Raw genomic sequence first — 17,079 nt, 5'->3', positions numbered from 1 at the left:
CAAAAAGCGCCAATTTTCAATATTATAGCAGATTTACGACTAAAAATACCTTCTACGCAATCGTGGTGCGAGTTTAAAGGAAAAACGAAGGAATTAGTGGATTATCTTGAAAATAATAACACTATTTTAGGTTATGTTCTGCATTATTTGGTCAACTGTGGTCATAAACTGATATGAACTTGATTTTGACTGAAGACCTTACCTGTATGAAGTCCATATTTAAATAAGTCTTTACGTGTGAAATGTTTCGAGCTTCTTTTCGACCATTTACTGGCTTGAAAATTTTACAGCGTGAGGCATATCCCATAGTTTTCGAAGTTTTTTTATCTTATGGAAAACGTTTTTCCCCAATATTTCCTCACCCGAATATGCTACATTGTTGTATATTTTCACAAACGAATGCTTACATAATTAATATTACAGATTAATAAAGTACTCTAAAATAAACGTTTCAATCGACTTAGTAAAAGGCGGCAAAGCTTTTGTGTAGGTACATAACATACAGGACTACTCTCTATTTGCTGAAACATATTTAAATGCAATCTCTTCCATCCCATTTGCTGTTTCCTGTATCTTACGTGCAATACAAAGTACGTCGATATCCTGCCCGTACGTGTTGGAAGCAGTAGAGATAGCGACATTTAATTTAATGCAAAAAGGGCTTTATTCATAGACAAAAAATATAGGTATATAATGTCAATGTTACGTTGACATATGACATTGACTTCTACAAATGGCCTCATCCGCATGTTTACATTTTGTGTTTTATTATTATTTTATATAAGTCCATAAAAGTAGTGGGATTATACGTAAATTTTAATCACTTTGTTAAAATAAATGGTTCTGCTATGGAACCTAAAGCAGAGATTGCTGATTTAATATTGTCGAAACATTGAAAATGTAATCTTTCAAATTCTATGGAATATTGTGATTGTGATAGTTGCTTTAAGAAAATGACTAGTACGCAGGTGTTTGACCTGGTGTCTGGGCTCAAATCTCGCCATGCCGAGACCCGACACAAGGCTATACGTGAGTTACTTCACTTTGCAAAAACCGACTTACGGGAAATGTCTCAGGACACCCTCACCCAAGTTTTAGATGACTTTAACCAGCAAATCCACTCTTTGACGTCCAGTTTCGATACCAATGAGAAAAAAGCTGGGATTCTTACCATTGGTATGTATATCTCGTATTTTACAACTTCGATTCAATAACACTTCAGATATTTACTTTAACTGAATACTGTTTGTTCATTACAGTTTGTCTTATTGGCGGAGACACAGAAACAACAAAAACAAGAACTCTTCGTTATGCCAATTATTTAAGATATATCTTCCCCACAACTGATTTGGGAATTCTAGAGTTAGCAGCAAAAACAATGGGTCGACTTGCAGTGACTTTAGGTGTCAAACGAGGAGAATATGTGGAGTTTGAAATAAAAAGAGCTTGTGAATGGTTGGGCGAAGAAAGACATGAGGGGAAGAGATTATCTGCTGTGGTAATATTACGAGAATTAGCAATTGCTATGCCTTCATATTTCTATCAGCATGTTAACTCTTTCTTTAATTACATCATGATACCACTTCGAGATCCTAAAGACCAGGTCCGAGAGGCAGCAGCCAAGACACTGAGAGCAGCTCTGCAGGTCACTGCTCAAAGGGAAGTTCCAGAACAAGCCTATAAAGCTCACTGGTATATACAGTGTTATGAGGAAGCTTTCACATTATTCTCAGATTCTGTTAGAGGCTTAAATCGAGATGATAGCATTCATGGAGCACTTTTAATTTTAAATGAACTTCTGAGATGTTCTAACTCTGCTTGGGAGAAAAAATACACCACACTGATGCAGAAACTTGATTCAGAGCAAGAAACAGCAGATGATATGTTGTCTTTTAATACTAAAATGCAAAATTCATTTACATCTCAAAACTATTCAGATGAAAAAGTTCAAACTGTAGCTGTACATGAATCCATTATCTGCAAAAAAATGATATCAGAGAAATATGAAACAGTATGTTCAGAAATCATGGCATTACAGATGTCCAGAGCTCAAAATATTCACCAAATGCTTTTACTTATTATACCAAGGCTGGCAGCTTTTAATAAAGATGCATTTTCAAAGAAACATTTGAAATCTACAATCAATCATCTCATTACCTTCCTCATGGGAAAGGAAAAGGAGAAAGCTATGGCTTTTACAACATTGGGGCTCATTTGTGTTGCAGTTGAAGAGGAGATACAACCATATTTGACAAGAATCATAGAAATTATAAAAATAACACTACTCACTAAGGATACTCCAAAAAAACGAAATGGAGTTGACACACCAGTCTTTAATTGTGTAACACTATTAGCATTTGCTATGAAAGAGAAAGTTAGTAATGATGTGAAAGAAATATTGGAACCTATGTGTGCAATAGGGCTTAGTGCCCACCTCACTACATGTTTCAAAGAGTTGAGTCAAAACATGCCATCTCTGAAGAAAGAAATAACAGATAGATTGTTGAATATGCTGTCTTTGATTTTAAGGAAAAAACCTTATGCACCTAATAACTCTGACCAGCAGCTAGTCCACATGATGTCAACAGCAATGTTAGTGGAAGCACACGATGCTAGCAAACTGGTGTTGGCTCTGCGCACATTAGGATCATTTGATTTTGAATGGAATAATACACTCATGTCTTTCATAAGAAGATGCACTGATCACTACTTGCAAAGTGAACAACATGATGTGAGGTTGGAGGCTGTCAAGACAGCTTCTAAGCTTTTGATTAAGGCTGTTGAAAGATGTGTACAAACAAATTCTAGAACACTAAACTTATTAGTTGATGAGTCACTTGGCAAACTCTTATCTGTGGGTAGGTCAGATTTTGATCAAGAAGTGAGATACAGAGTTTTTGAAATTTTTTCCAACACAATTTTTGACAAATATTTGGCAGTAGAAGAACATTTGAATTGCTTTTTTGTAGCAATTAATGATTCAAATACAGAAATAGGTGAGCTTGCATTGTGTGTTGTAGGGAGACTAAGCAATTTGAATCCTAGTTACACAACACCTACCCTTCGTCAGTTATTTGTTCAAATTTTAATGGAACTTCAACATTCAGAGTCCACTCGTGCTAAGGAGCAGGCACTCAGAATGATAAACAACCTTATCTGTCATGCGCCTAGGATCACAAGACAGTTTGTGGACACTATCCTCAAGGTACTTGTTCCTAAACTGAGAGAGGAAGCAAGCAATACTGCAATGATCGTGACGACACTGAAAGCGATAGGTGATTTAGCTGAAGTAAATGGTGGTGCAGTAGCCTTAAATCAGTGGAGGCAAGAACTGATGGAAATCCAGATTGAAATACTCTCAGATCCTAATCAACCTGAAAAAAGAAGTGTAGCACTATGGTCGTTCGGGCAAGTGGTGAGCGCCACAGGTTATGTAGTCAGACCTTACATGGATCATCCACAACTGATGGACATATTGTTGAACTTTTTGAAGTCTGAACAGCAGCCAAGGGATAGACGTGAAACAATACGCGTCCTAGGTCTTCTGGGCGCTTTGGATCCCTACAAACACAAGGTTAATCAGGGCTTAATTGATTTTCAAACAGTGTCAACACTGATTCCTATATCTGAGCCGTCAAAGACAGAGCACTTGGAATGTAACGTGAGTGAAATGCTGGTAAACATGTCCCCACTGGTGCTGGACGAGTTCTACCCCGCGATCGTGGTGACGTCACTCATGCGCATCCTGCGTGACCCGCTGCTGGCGCAGTACCACACCAGCGTCGTGCACGCCGTCACCATCATCTTCCAGACTCTAGGCATCAAATGTGTTCCATATATATCCCGAGTCACCCCCACCTTGCTTTTTGTTATACGCAACACGGATAACAGTAGTTTTCGCGAATTCTTGATCACTCAGTTGGCGCAATTGATATCCGTCGTAAAGATTTACATTCGCCCGTATCTGGAAGACATTTTCGATCTGATAAAAGAGTATTGGACGCCCGAAAGCCAACTGCAGCCCACGCTGATAATGCTGGTAGAACATATCACAGTGGCTATTGGAACCGAGTTTAAAGTGTATCTCAGGAAAATTATGCCTAACATTCTAAGAGTGCTAAAATATGACCGGAGTAAAGATAGATTTTTGACAGAAAAATTGTTGACTACCATTAAGAAATTTGAGAATAATTTGGATGATGTGTTGCTGTCGATAGTGCCAGCTATTATTGGTTTATTTGATGGGAGAAATATACCTATGTCTACATCAAAACTGGCGATGGAGACTATAAAACACCTAAGTACATACTTGTACTTCCGGCCTTATGCGGCAGTTATTATACAAGCTCTGGCCAAAGTCCTCGATAACAATCCTTCTTTGAGGCACACAGCTATGAGCGCATTATGTGCCTTGATCGTGCAGTTGGGGCGGGAGTATATAGACTATATACCATCAGTGGAAAGGATCCTCGTGAAGCACAAGATTCAATGCCCTAACTACATAGTTTTAGTGACGAGACTTCAAGTTATATCGACTCTTGCTAGCGACGACGACTATTTGGACGAAACCCGCACAAAGTTACGGAATCAAAAGAATGACGTAAGTTAGAAACACATATTGAACATAGGCCTCATATTTAGTGCTTTATCTTCACAATGCTCTTCATATATTTTTGTTTTATTGCATTTTGACTAGTATTCTTAATGATACTGCTTTCCATATTCTAAAATTCTAAATAGTAGTCACTTTATATGTTAAAACATCTATAACTTTCCAGCTAATGACGGGGGATACCCAGACGATCCAGAAGCTTCACGTGAACGTGAATAACCTTAAGAAATGCTGGTCCATCAACAACATGGTGTGCAAAGAAGACTGGGGCGAGTGGCTGCGGCATCTCAGCGTGGGCTTGTTGATCGAGTCCAACAGTCCCGCTATCAGGTTTGTAATATACTATTTGTTGTTTATGTATTTTTTCACCGTAGAGGCTGATTCACCTGAATTAGGAGTTGTAAACTGGCTCTCTTGTTTCGGAGGCCCACTTCTGGGTCGTAATTAGGCAAACAGGCATGCGGCCCACCGTGCGTGGTCACCGCTGCCATTGAACGCTGTAACATCAGGGGTGTCACCTAGGATCTTTTGCCATAATACCCTGTAATTAAACTGCCATACTATCTGAGAGGATAGCAGTGGGTGCATTTTATAATTGCGTAATTTCAAAATTTTTCAAAGCTTTTACAATTTTCCCAGGGCTTGTTCGACCTTGGCTCAAAACTACCCTCAGCTGGCGCGCGACCTGTTCAACGCAGCCTTCATGTCGTGTTGGACTGAGCTAGATGACAATAATCGCAAGGTATCGCAATTTCACTGCATGTGTTCAATTTAATTGAAAAAAAAAAACAATTGTATCGAAAATTAATTGATTGATTGAAAATTTAAATTTAAACAAAAATATCATCTCATAAATACATGGATGATTCTATTTATGTTCTAGCAGGGTCGTCATGTAAAGTTGAGAATAGTGTTGGTTGGCGTCAGACTTCTTTATTTCTACTTTTTACACACAATACAGTATTTATAAATTACGAGGTAAACCAGTCCATTGCTTATGAGCAGAATCTCCGGTTTATAGCCTTCATTCCCTTGATTTCTTCCTTCATTCCCATCCAATTTTACAACGGCCGGAAGAGAAGCTGGCTCAAACACCCTTATTTTTATATAGTCACTACAAAGTTATAATTGTTTCATCCGTGTTTTCAAAATAGGAACTAGTTGCAGCTTTGGAGCGGGCTCTGACGGAGCCCGAGAGCCCGGAGTTGTCTCTAGCGATCCTGAACCTGGCCGAGTTCATGGAGCACTGCGAGAAGGGGCTGCTGCCGGTGGCCGTGCGGCTGCTGGGCGACACCGCTGTCAAGTGCCGCGCCTACGCCAAGGCCTTGTATTACAAGGTATTATCTCTGGACAGCTGACACCGATCATGGAGCAATGTATATTTCGGAGAGAGAAAAGTGAAATACCAAAATAATAATAACTGGGTCGACTATGTGGGCCTGTAAGGAAATTGTGACTACATGTAGTATGTAAATCACGGAAACTACGTGCATACGAAATTTCATTAAAATTGTGGTCCAGCGGTTTTGCCGTGAATCGGAATAGACAGACATATAGACTTTCGCATTTACAATATTAGTATGAATAGGACACCATGCAGCCAGAACTAAGTGTTCGCTTCTCTTTTCACAGCGCTCGCACTGTGTTTAATAGCCAACACACAACACACACACAAAATGCTGAGTGTCATTTTGTAATTCGTGCTGTTTTACCGACAATAAAGTTAACACTCCGTCATATATTCTAAGTTATACCACAGCCGACAAACCTATTTCTAGTTGTAGTAGAGTTTTCTACAGTTTTAGTTTTCTGTTATGAATGCCTATACCTACTTCCATAGTAAATTCTTATTTAAACTTACAGGAAGAAGAATATCGCCTAAACCCAACAACAGAAGTAGTAGAAGCGCTCATTCACATCAACAACAAGTTGCAACAGAGAGAGGCTGCCAACGGACTGTTAGAAAAGGTTATATCTCAGCAAAAGCAGGGTGACTGCTCGCTAAACATCCACGTGCGATGGTACGAGAAGCTACACAACTGGGAACAGGCTTTAGACCTTTATAATAAGAAGTTAGAAGTCGAACCACAAGACGAGGACTCCAAATTGGGACTTCTAAGGTGCTTGGAAGCTATGGGCGAGTGGAGAAAGATACACAATATCACGACAGAGCAGTGGGACACTATGTCGGAAGATATGAAAGTGAAATCGTCCAAAATTGCCGCCGCGGCTTCCTGGGGCCTTCAAGAGTGGGATTCGATGAGAAAGTGTGTCAGTTGTATTTCTGAGGATACCCAAGATGGCGCCTTTTACAGGGCTATATTGGCGATACATGAAGGACAATGGTCTGAATCAAGGAATTATATTGATTCCGCTAGAAGTTTGTTAGATACAGAGTTGACTGCTGTTGTTGGTGAAAGCTACCAGCGGGCTTATGGGGCCCTAGTCAATGCTCAGTTATTGACTGAGCTAGATGAAGTCGTGACGCATAAGTTGATTGAAGAAAGACGCAGCACTATATCTAATAGCTGGTGGTTGAGATTGCAAGGCGGGCAGAGGTTGGTGGAAGATTGGCGGAAGTTAATCCAAATCCGCAGTTTGGTTGCGTCACCTCGGGAACACTTCCAAACTTGGCTGAAATTCGCCTCGTTGTGCAGAAAAACTGGTTCCATCAACCAAGCACATAAGATCGTTATATCGATATTAGGTTGCGACCCGGTGGCCAATCCTGATGTTTTGTTAAGAATGCAAGACCCGAGAGTGGTTCTATCGTACAGTAAGAACCTTTGGGAAGCAGGGAACAAACGTTACGCTTACGATGTCCTTCAGAGATTTGTAGACAGTGCTGAACCGGAGAACGATGATCAGTGTAGGCTGTTAGCTCGGTGCCATTTGAAATTAGGGTCGTGGTGCGAGGCTCTGCAAGAAATAAACGAGTTATCGATACCAGAGATACTGCGGAACTACGTGGCTGCGGTGAATCTAGCGCCCGATTGGTACAAAGCCTGCCACGCCTGGGCTTGCATGAATTTTGAGACTGTTCTGTTTTACAAACAGCAAGATAATGTATCCGAGAGCAGCATAGCAGCTGGATCTGGTGAAAAGAAAGTTAGTCGTGCTGATTTCATTAACACTCATACTATACCGGCTATTGAAGGATTCTTCAAATCGATCAGTTTGTCGAATGGAAGCGCTTTGCAAGATACGTTGAGGCTACTCACGCTGTGGTTTGACCACGGTCATAACACGATTATCTACGATGCGTTGTTTGAAGGTATCCGTCAGATTGATGTTAAAATCTGGCTGCAAGTTATACCGCAATTGATAGCCAGGATAGATTCTCCCAGGAGTTTGGTGGCGAAGCTGGTTCACATTTTACTGATAGACATAGGAAAGTTGCATCCCCAAGCGCTGGTGTACCCGCTGACGGTGGCCACCAAGTCTTCCTTCGTGAACAGGAAAACTGCCGCGAATTACATCCTGAACACGATGTGCGCCCACTCTCAGAATCTTGTCAACGAAGCGGCCATTATTTCGGAAGAGTTAATAAAAGTCGCCATATTGTGGCATGATCAAGTTGTCATCGCGATCGACGACGCATCCAGGTACTTATTTGTTTATTTTTATTTACATCAATATTAATTATGGTGCTAAGCATCAATATTAATTAAGCTATAAGAACAAAGTGTTCCTATAGTTTTTCACTGGTAAAAATAACAAAATGGATTCTTGGAAAAATGTTTTTTTTTAATTATTTTTATTCTACATTCCATTTTCTACACTTTAATATTTATTCATATTACGAGATAACTTGATGTGAAAAAGTGCATGTGAAGTTCTTAATTTTTGAATAAATGATTTGATTTAATTTGCTTCTAATAATATTCCTCTTCTACCTATGCACACTTGAAGTACTAAATCGTTCAATCAATTTTTCCTTCCCCAGGCAATATTTCACGGAGAAGGACTACCGTGGAATGTTTAAAACGTTGGAGAAAATGCATGCGATGCTGAGCCGGCCGCCCGAGACCTTGAAGGAGATCTCCTTCATGCAGATGTACGGCCGAGACCTGGAGGAAGCCCAGCGCTGGGGCGAGCTCTACAAGGTATAAACCTGGTCAAGTGTTGACATCTCCAGTCAAACCCTGGAGCAAACCACACAGACTTTCCCATTTATAATAATGATATGAATTTTTATGTGTATTTACGACTTACATTCTTAATGCCGGTAGAAACAGCTTTTTTGAAAAATTCATAGTCAAAATTATTTGTTCAACTTAGAATATCATTTGTTGATGTCAAAAATGTACTCAAAAATAAGTCTATTGCCGACTTCCTTACACTTCCAAGCGCAGGTGAAGAAGAAGCGGCGCATGTTCACGATTTAAATTATGACGAAAATATTTATGAGACCCTATATAGAACTGTAGATCTAATCTCTAATTATGAAATTAAACGTCATACTTTAGATACTATACTATTTAAATTATGACGTGAAAAAGTACCTGTGATTTATTGTGTGTAATTTCGGAATAAATGACAAAAAAACCTTAATTTAGTCTCAACAAAGAAAAATATCTGGTCGTAGAGCACAGGCGATGATAGATACCTAAACGAAGCGTGGGACCTGTACTACTTCGTGATCCGCCGCATCCTGGCGCAGTTCCGCGCGCTGACGTCGCTGGAGCTGCAGTACGTCAGCAAGCGGCTGCACTGCTGCAGGGACTTCCAGCTGGCCGTCCCGGGCTCCTACGTGCCCAACGAGAAGCTCATTCGGATATCACACATACACAGCCAGCTGCAGGTAACTTGCGATCTTTGCTTGTATCTCTTAGGGCATGTTTCACCGCTTGCTGATAAGTACCTGATAGAATATGTGTAAAATATGCAGGCTATTTACTATGAGTAGTTTAGGCCTCTAACAAAGAAACCGACGAGGAAAACGAACTACAGTTCGTTTTCAAGGCCAATCATCAAGTTGAAGACTCATAAGAGGCAAATACAGTTACGATTCGAGCAATTCTACGCTGTACGCGGTCAAATGGAAAGAGTTGATAATCAAAAAAGCAGGGGTCAGACGCAAGTTGAAGATTTTTATTCAAATAATTTTATTAGCAACAGACTTCATGTCCGTGACAAAGCAGAGAGTGCCGCCTGCGCTGGTACGGCAATGACTTGCGTAAACCAGCAAATTACGTAGGGAACACATGTCTGGCTGTGCCACTCCCGCCTGGCCCAGACAGAAGGGGCAAACCCAAGAAATGCTAGCTTGATGTCGTCAAGGATGACAATGGTCTAACAACTAGCGATGCCGAAAACCGCGCTGCGCGGAGACGAAAAAGTAGAAAAGCGGATCCAGGGCTCCGACGCTTAACGCCTAAGTAAGGAACCGGGAACACGCTCAAACGAGAGCAAGATTGTGTGGAGATTGTTATTCAAATAAGTCTTGACGTAGCTATTTTGGTTGAGCTAGAGATAGTCTGCTTGAATGTTCACGGATGATTATAGCAACTGGATCGATAAGATAAAGTATCTTGTACGTTATTTTTTAACAAGCACGTTTTTATTATGATCATATTATGTACATATTGTGATAAATTTGCTCGAGTAATGCAGTTTGCAATGAAATAAATTATAGAAAATTTTAAATTACAATATATTATAAAATAAATCTTGAAGAAGTAACAAGCGAGTAAACTCATTTTCTCTTTTATAATATTAGTTAGGTAGGATTTAATTTTATTATTTGGATACATCCAAAGCTTGAGATAGTACGCATGTCAACCACGTCTATTAACCTGAAGACCACGTCTATGAACCTGTTTTTGTAACATGACCAATAAATAAGTCAAAATAATATTTTTATTACAAGTCGTGCCTTAAAAGGATTTTAAATAATTCCAGTCATTTCTTCCATAAATATCACGACGGAATAGACTATTCGATATCGATGATTGTGTACTTTGTCGAGATCAACTGGACAAAGTTAATCATGTTTGTGTTGATCTCGACAAAGTGAAGCTATACATAGAGAGTTAAGTATCTATGTAAATACGACGCGAATGAGATGATAATAAATGATAATTGAGCTGCATACAAATATGGGTTATAGATGACATTATCTTTTATATGACCATGCTATATTTTATGTGTCATAATTATCATCAATTAGATCGTTTTTCAAAACTACTTTTCCTTCACCTCGACCTCGGTGACAGCGCCTCTGAACCGTGGGGTTCGATTCCCGGTCGGGTCATGATGGAAAACGATCTTTTTCTGATTGGCCCGGGTCTTGGATGTTTATCTATATATATATTTGTTATAAAATATAGCATCGTTTACTTAGTATCCCATAACACAAGTCTCAACTTACTTTGGGGCTAGCTCAATCCGTGTGATTTGTCCTTATATATATATATATATTTATTCACCAGGTTTGCAAAATGTATGCATAGAAACGTTTAAAACTTTGACACCCACGAATAAACACCAATTCGGGCCAATTGTTAGCATCAATAGTAGACATACATCGTTGTCCCTTCTAGGTGATCAAATCGAAGCAGCGTCCCCGGCGTCTCACCATCCAAGGATCCGACGGCAAGCAATACATGTTCCTGCTCAAGGGCCACGAAGACTTGCGTCAAGACGAGCGGGTCATGCAACTATTCGGTCTCGTCAACACTCTACTCCAAGCAGACACGAATACCTACAGACACGATTTGGCAATACAAAGATATGCCGTAATACCCTTGTCTCCGAATTCGGGGTTGATCGGGTGGGTGCCTCAGTGCGACACCCTGTACAATCTGATCAGTGACTACCGCGCGAAGAAGTCCAATAAGCTGAATCTGAATACGGAGCAACAGATTATGACGCGCATGGCTTCGGAGTATCACAAGCTGCTGTTGAGGCATAAGGTGAGAATATTTTTTTCGATTGAATGATACGTAATTCATAATATTATCATATATCATCATTGTACATTGTTTTTTTGTTTGTAATAATTTTATCATTATTACTAAAGTAAATACATAAATTAACACAAGAAAGATACAGGTACACTACGATATGTAATTTTAATGAAAATGCTTTTTGTCAGTAGTCTGCGAAGTCCGGCGAGGTGCATAACTTTTAATTGCATTGTTTGTCAGCGAGGTCTCGTGATAAATTTTCGGCGTATTAATTTAAACTGAATCTCAACTAGGCTGACCTATTAAATATGTTTTGTTTATTCCCAGATATTAGACCTAGCTGTGTGCTAGCTATATGCTTCTTCTACAGTTCTTTTTCTATAGTGAAAATAAGCGCAGACTTTAAAAAACAGTTCCCAACTGTTCCTAGGATTAATTTTGTACATTCGTGCAGTAGCTCATTAGACAATGTCACAAACGCCTATAATGTTATCCTTAGGTGGAAGTATTCGAGCACACGCTGTCCCAAACCCCAGGGAACGACCTGGCCCGCCTCCTCTGGCTCAAAAGCCCTTCAGCCGAAGCCTGGTTCGAGCGGCGCACAAACTACACCCGGTCTCTAGCGGTCATGAGCATGGTGGGCTACATCCTGGGCCTGGGGGACCGCCACCCGTCGAACATCATGCTGCACCGGGTCACGGGCAAGGTGTTGCATATCGACTTTGGAGACTGCTTCGAGGTGACCCAAGCGAGGGAGAGATTCCCGGAGAAGATTCCGTTCAGGCTGACGCGTATGCTCATCAACGCTATGGAGGTTATTTATTTAAATTTTATTACACAACTTAAAGAACGCTAATTATAAATTAAGTGTAAGTGGTTTTAACAAAGATTTTTGTTTGTTTGTAAACTCTTTATTTCACGAAGAAAACAGATACAGAGGAAGCAGTAAAATAAAGAGACGCGACGCGTGCAAAGGCGGACTTATACGATTTCTTCCAGTCAACCAAGTAGGTATTTGAAAGGAAATAATTTAACGCACAAAGTATGGTAGCGTAAATTTTTATTTGCAAAAACAAAGGTTTTTATAATTGTAATACAAATTTATTACCATCACTTCCAAGAATCGCCATAGTTGCGTAACGTCAACACGTAATACACGTATAACACGACAATTAAGTCGTTTTAATGAATGCCATTTCCATAGGGATAATAATACCACTTTTATCTTTTCCTTTACACACCGCGATCAACAATAGCTGGACAACAATGGCTGAAGGCGGTTGCATAACAAGAATTAATAGCAAACGGAACAGTTAATTGAAAGCGCCCGCATGAGGCCGCCAATTTGGCAGCTGAGCTCCGCCGAGCCAACTTCTCGTAAATTAATAATAGCTGCCTGTTATCTTTTGGCGGTTTGAAGTAATACATTTAATCTATCGTCTATTTGTTTTTCTTTTCAGTCGTTTGTTTTATTTTTTGGGGCGTTTTAGACATTATTTATCTATACTAAAAACAAAAACAGAATTAATTTGCGCATAAACGTTTACTTTGAAAATTATTACCTAAATTAACTTAAGTAACTTTTTGAAAATTGGAAACGGTTGACCAAAACGTTGTAGTAACCTGTTGCAAAATAACTTTTTGTTCCTAATAAAGTGATTTTATGTTGTAGGGACGAATTGAGGTTAACTGTAAGGATAATTGTCTGAAAAATAAAATAAATACTGATAATTTACGAGTATATGTATAACATTATACAATTTATGTAATTTAAAAAACGATTGGTAATTTTATAGAAGATTAATTTAAATTCAAAACGAGATTATTTGTTTGAAGGTGACGGGCATCGAAGGCACATATCGCTTCACGTGTGAGTCAGTGATGCAGGTCCTGCACAAACACCGCGACAGCGTCATGGCCGTGCTGGAAGCCTTCGTCTACGACCCCCTCCTCAACTGGCGGCTAGTCGAGAACGACCACAGATCCTTGACTGAATCCACCTTCTCTTCAGACATCGACTCTTCATACACCCTCCCTAGCAGAAGCCGTAATCATCTCCATTACGAATCATTGGAAATTCTACCCGAGGCTAACTTGAACAAAAGAGCATTAGCTATATTGAACCGGATACGTGACAAACTAACAGGCAGGGACTTCCCCAACATAGAAGCGGTGGTGAGCGTGAGAAAACAAGTGGATCTGTTGATCAAACTCGCGACGAACAATGAAAACTTGTGCCAGTGTTATATCGGCTGGTGTCCTTTCTGGTGATACAGTGTGCAGGTAATGTCTATGTCAATACTAAATTATTCTTTACGAGTACATAATAAAGCTGGTTTGATGTTTGTTGAAACGCTATATTCTGTAACTTTTTGATCCACTGATTTTTTCCGTGTTTCAGCCAAAGCTATCCGTAAGCCCGAAATGCAATCTGTGTGATTTGTCCGTATATGTATATATTTATTAATTAAATTTCCCACGACAGGCAAGCCGGGCTGCACCTTGTCGTGTTTTTAATTCGTATTTGTTTTTACAATTTGTCCAGTACACTCATTACGTTTACGACGTTCGATAACTATCAAGGTTGTTACCATTACCTAATGCGGAAACTTGCAAGTTTTAAGATATATATTGCATGTATATTGTATCGTAAGAGACTTGTAGCCACTTTCCGGACTTCAATTATGTATTTGACATACTGGGGTATTATGTAATCTGTGACATATACAATAGTTAATTGAATGTTGACAATTTTTATAAAGGTACGTTATCGTGAGACGCGTGTTATTGTCAAGATATAATTAATCTTACCGATAACTTACGAGATGTCCTCATTGAGATTTGAGACAATCCGACGCGATGCAAAAATATCAAATCAAATATACATACATATATGTCAGTGTCTAATACAAAGTACACAGAACAATAGATCAACTAAAAGAGAAAAAAAAACACAGGACAAACATATTCGTCCCTAGGTTTTTGATACATTCGCGTCGCTCGATAAACTCAACTAGTTACTAAACTCCTGTCCATTTACAAAGTTTCCATTTATGACGACACAAAAAAGACTGAAGTTTCAGAAAAAATCCTTTTATAGGAGAATCCTGAGCAAAATATTATTTTATGTAAGAGCCAATTCATTGCTAGTCTTAACTAGTGGTGTGTGATTTTATTTCACGACAACCGGGTTTTAAAGTAGGTAATCTATTCTTACCAAACAATTTTACGACGAGGCTGCCCTACTATATTATTATTACTTTTGAAAGTAATTAATATTTATGTAATCTCAATATATTTCTACTGCCCTTTATTACGTAGATTTTATCATTATCTAGTGGTATCTAATTATGTAAAGATAACATTTTATGTTCGCAGTGATTGTATTTGTAATTTTTTGTATTATGCTCTTGGAAATAATATATAAATATTATTTCCAATTCAATTTACTATAAAACCTTGAACTTCTGTTATATTGTTAGGTGACGTCTTATTAGTAATTTTAAGATATATTAGTTAGTAGTAGTTATCTCTGTCAAGTATTATGTTTTATTCTATCCTGTTTCTATTATGAAAATAAATTAATCTGACGCACTACAAGACTGTTAATACTGCCAATATTGCATTTTTATATTCATAATTGTCGCGTAATTTAAGTAAAACTTGCGATCGTTTTCTTTGATCAAGGTGTAGCATTCTTACAAATAATGAGTTTTGTAGTTTGGCACCTATGTACGACACCTTTCTCGTAGCTAATTGACAAAAGCGACATTTTATATTATAGTTGAGAACACTTTATACAAAATATTTAATGTGACTGAAAAGGTACTTTTTCACTGCTCCAATATAACGCTCTGGATGAAACAAATTGTATTGCAATATATTTTCAATTTTAACATTTTTCACTCGACGTATTGTAAGTAAAATTATTTATGTGTGTATTGTTTTAAGTTATATAACTTTGTAAATATTACCTCTTAAGATGTTAATTAAACATAAACTATTTAAATTAATGCACTTATTATTTCAACACAGTTAACCGATTTTATTATTTTCTTTATAAGTAACGAATGAGATTGGTAGCAATTCAGATAGTTTGGTACACAGCACTTTCTCCATGTTGGGTTTGCTGAGGTATATGATCATGTCGCCATCAGACGCGCAGAATTCCCTGAGGGTCTGTCGGCAAAAGCCACACGGCGCCGTGAACTCCTCTTGTTGAGCCACAACAGCTATTCTAGAGAATTTCGTGTAACCTTCAGAGACTGCCTTAGGCACTGCGCAACGTTCTGCGCAAATGGAGGGCGCTAGAGCAGCGTTTTCGACGTTGCAGCCGTTGTACACCTTGGAGCCATCTTCGGTGATCAACGCGGCTCCCACAGCGAAGTTGGAGTAAGGACAGTATGCCCTCTTTCTCACTGCGACTGCCTCTCGAACTAATGTTTGCGCTATTTCATCTGGAACAAAAAAATATATCATAAACTAAACAAGACAGAGCTATGGGACAGAGTATACTTTTTTATATTGTACCAATAATAAATATAATATAGTAAAATAATACTCCATTAGCGCTTTTGTTCAAAATAAGGGAAAACTCACCTAAATCATTGAAATCAACAATCTTAAAGTTTCCCATTGCGCGTATATTTTTCGTAAACGGAAATCGACGCGCACGCTTGTGTGTGAACACTGCGGGGGCCAACGGCCAACTGAGTGAACAAATGATCGCATACGATTTCTGTGTAATAAACAATGATTGCAATCTAATCTACTGATTGCAGCTCGCGGGCAGATCCGAATCAAAAGAACTAGGGACTGTGGACTGAAATGCCTCGTTAACTGACCGCATCAATAAGCTGCAATAGGGGCTGGGGACCTCACCACGTAGGTCATGGTTTTTACGTCATTTTGTGGAATGTAGATTTGAAGATTACTCGTACAGATGTATTATACTCGTATAGATGTAATATAATAATGAAAGAAGCAATTCAAAATTCAAACCGGAAAACCTTGGCCTATCTATTTAAAGCAGAGCACGAGAATACACTGTCCTGGTTAACATTCTTAAATTAGATTTCATACGCTTTTCATTACCAAGGGTACATAACGGTGGCTCTCCCAACTAAATACACCTCTTGTACCCCTTTCATCAAATGTAACGATAACTTCTTTTTTAAATTCTAGAACAAACAAGTATAATTGAAATAAAAAGATATGAAATCTTGATCCGAGATGACATTCGGACAATATTAGTTTGTGTATGTAGTTATAAATACAATTAATACCTATGTACTTTTTTATGTCATCAGTACATTTCATGTCGTTACAGCAATACTCGTGATATGGTATTGAACGGGCAACGACCTCGACCAAGTATGCAATAAAGAAGTAGGTACTACTGAGAATCGTTTAGAGTCAATCAAATGATAATGGTGATCATCTGATAGGATAATTTATTTCATTATTTACTGTTCAAACATATTGTGAACATAACACAGGGCGTAAATTCTAGTCGTTAATGTGTCTCCTTGGTTTTTCAATAGCAGTTCTCTCTGT

General features: G+C 38.8%; 2 protein-coding genes across 2 annotated transcripts; one reads left to right on the top strand and one right to left on the bottom strand.

The window, feature by feature from the left end:
• Positions 1–736: 736 nt before the first annotated feature.
• Positions 737–15,484, top strand: LOC128675649 (serine/threonine-protein kinase mTOR-like). The gene is made up of 11 exons (XM_053755189.1): positions 737–1,176; positions 1,260–4,600; positions 4,779–4,942; positions 5,252–5,354; positions 5,767–5,949; positions 6,476–8,217; positions 8,559–8,718; positions 9,201–9,416; positions 11,158–11,529; positions 12,023–12,337; positions 13,360–15,484. Exons 1-11 carry the CDS (start codon positions 918–920, stop codon positions 13,792–13,794), a joined length of 7,290 nt encoding a protein of 2,429 aa, XP_053611164.1. The 5' UTR covers positions 737–917; the 3' UTR covers positions 13,795–15,484.
• On the bottom strand, positions 15,011–16,283 carry LOC128675651 (cytidine deaminase-like). Its single transcript, XM_053755193.1, has 2 exons — positions 16,123–16,283; positions 15,011–15,980 (listed from the first exon to the last, which is right to left on the bottom strand). The coding sequence occupies exons 1-2, from the start codon at positions 16,157–16,159 to the stop codon at positions 15,559–15,561; spliced, it is 459 nt and encodes a 152-aa protein (XP_053611168.1). The 5' UTR covers positions 16,160–16,283; the 3' UTR covers positions 15,011–15,558.
• Between the last annotated feature and the right edge of the window lie 796 nt (positions 16,284–17,079).

The sequence above is a fragment of the Plodia interpunctella genome, chromosome 14 (genome assembly GCF_027563975.2).
Source record: "Plodia interpunctella isolate USDA-ARS_2022_Savannah chromosome 14, ilPloInte3.2, whole genome shotgun sequence".
NCBI lineage: Eukaryota > Metazoa > Arthropoda > Insecta > Lepidoptera > Pyralidae > Plodia > Plodia interpunctella.
This window is presented reverse-complemented; position numbering and strand designations above follow the sequence as displayed.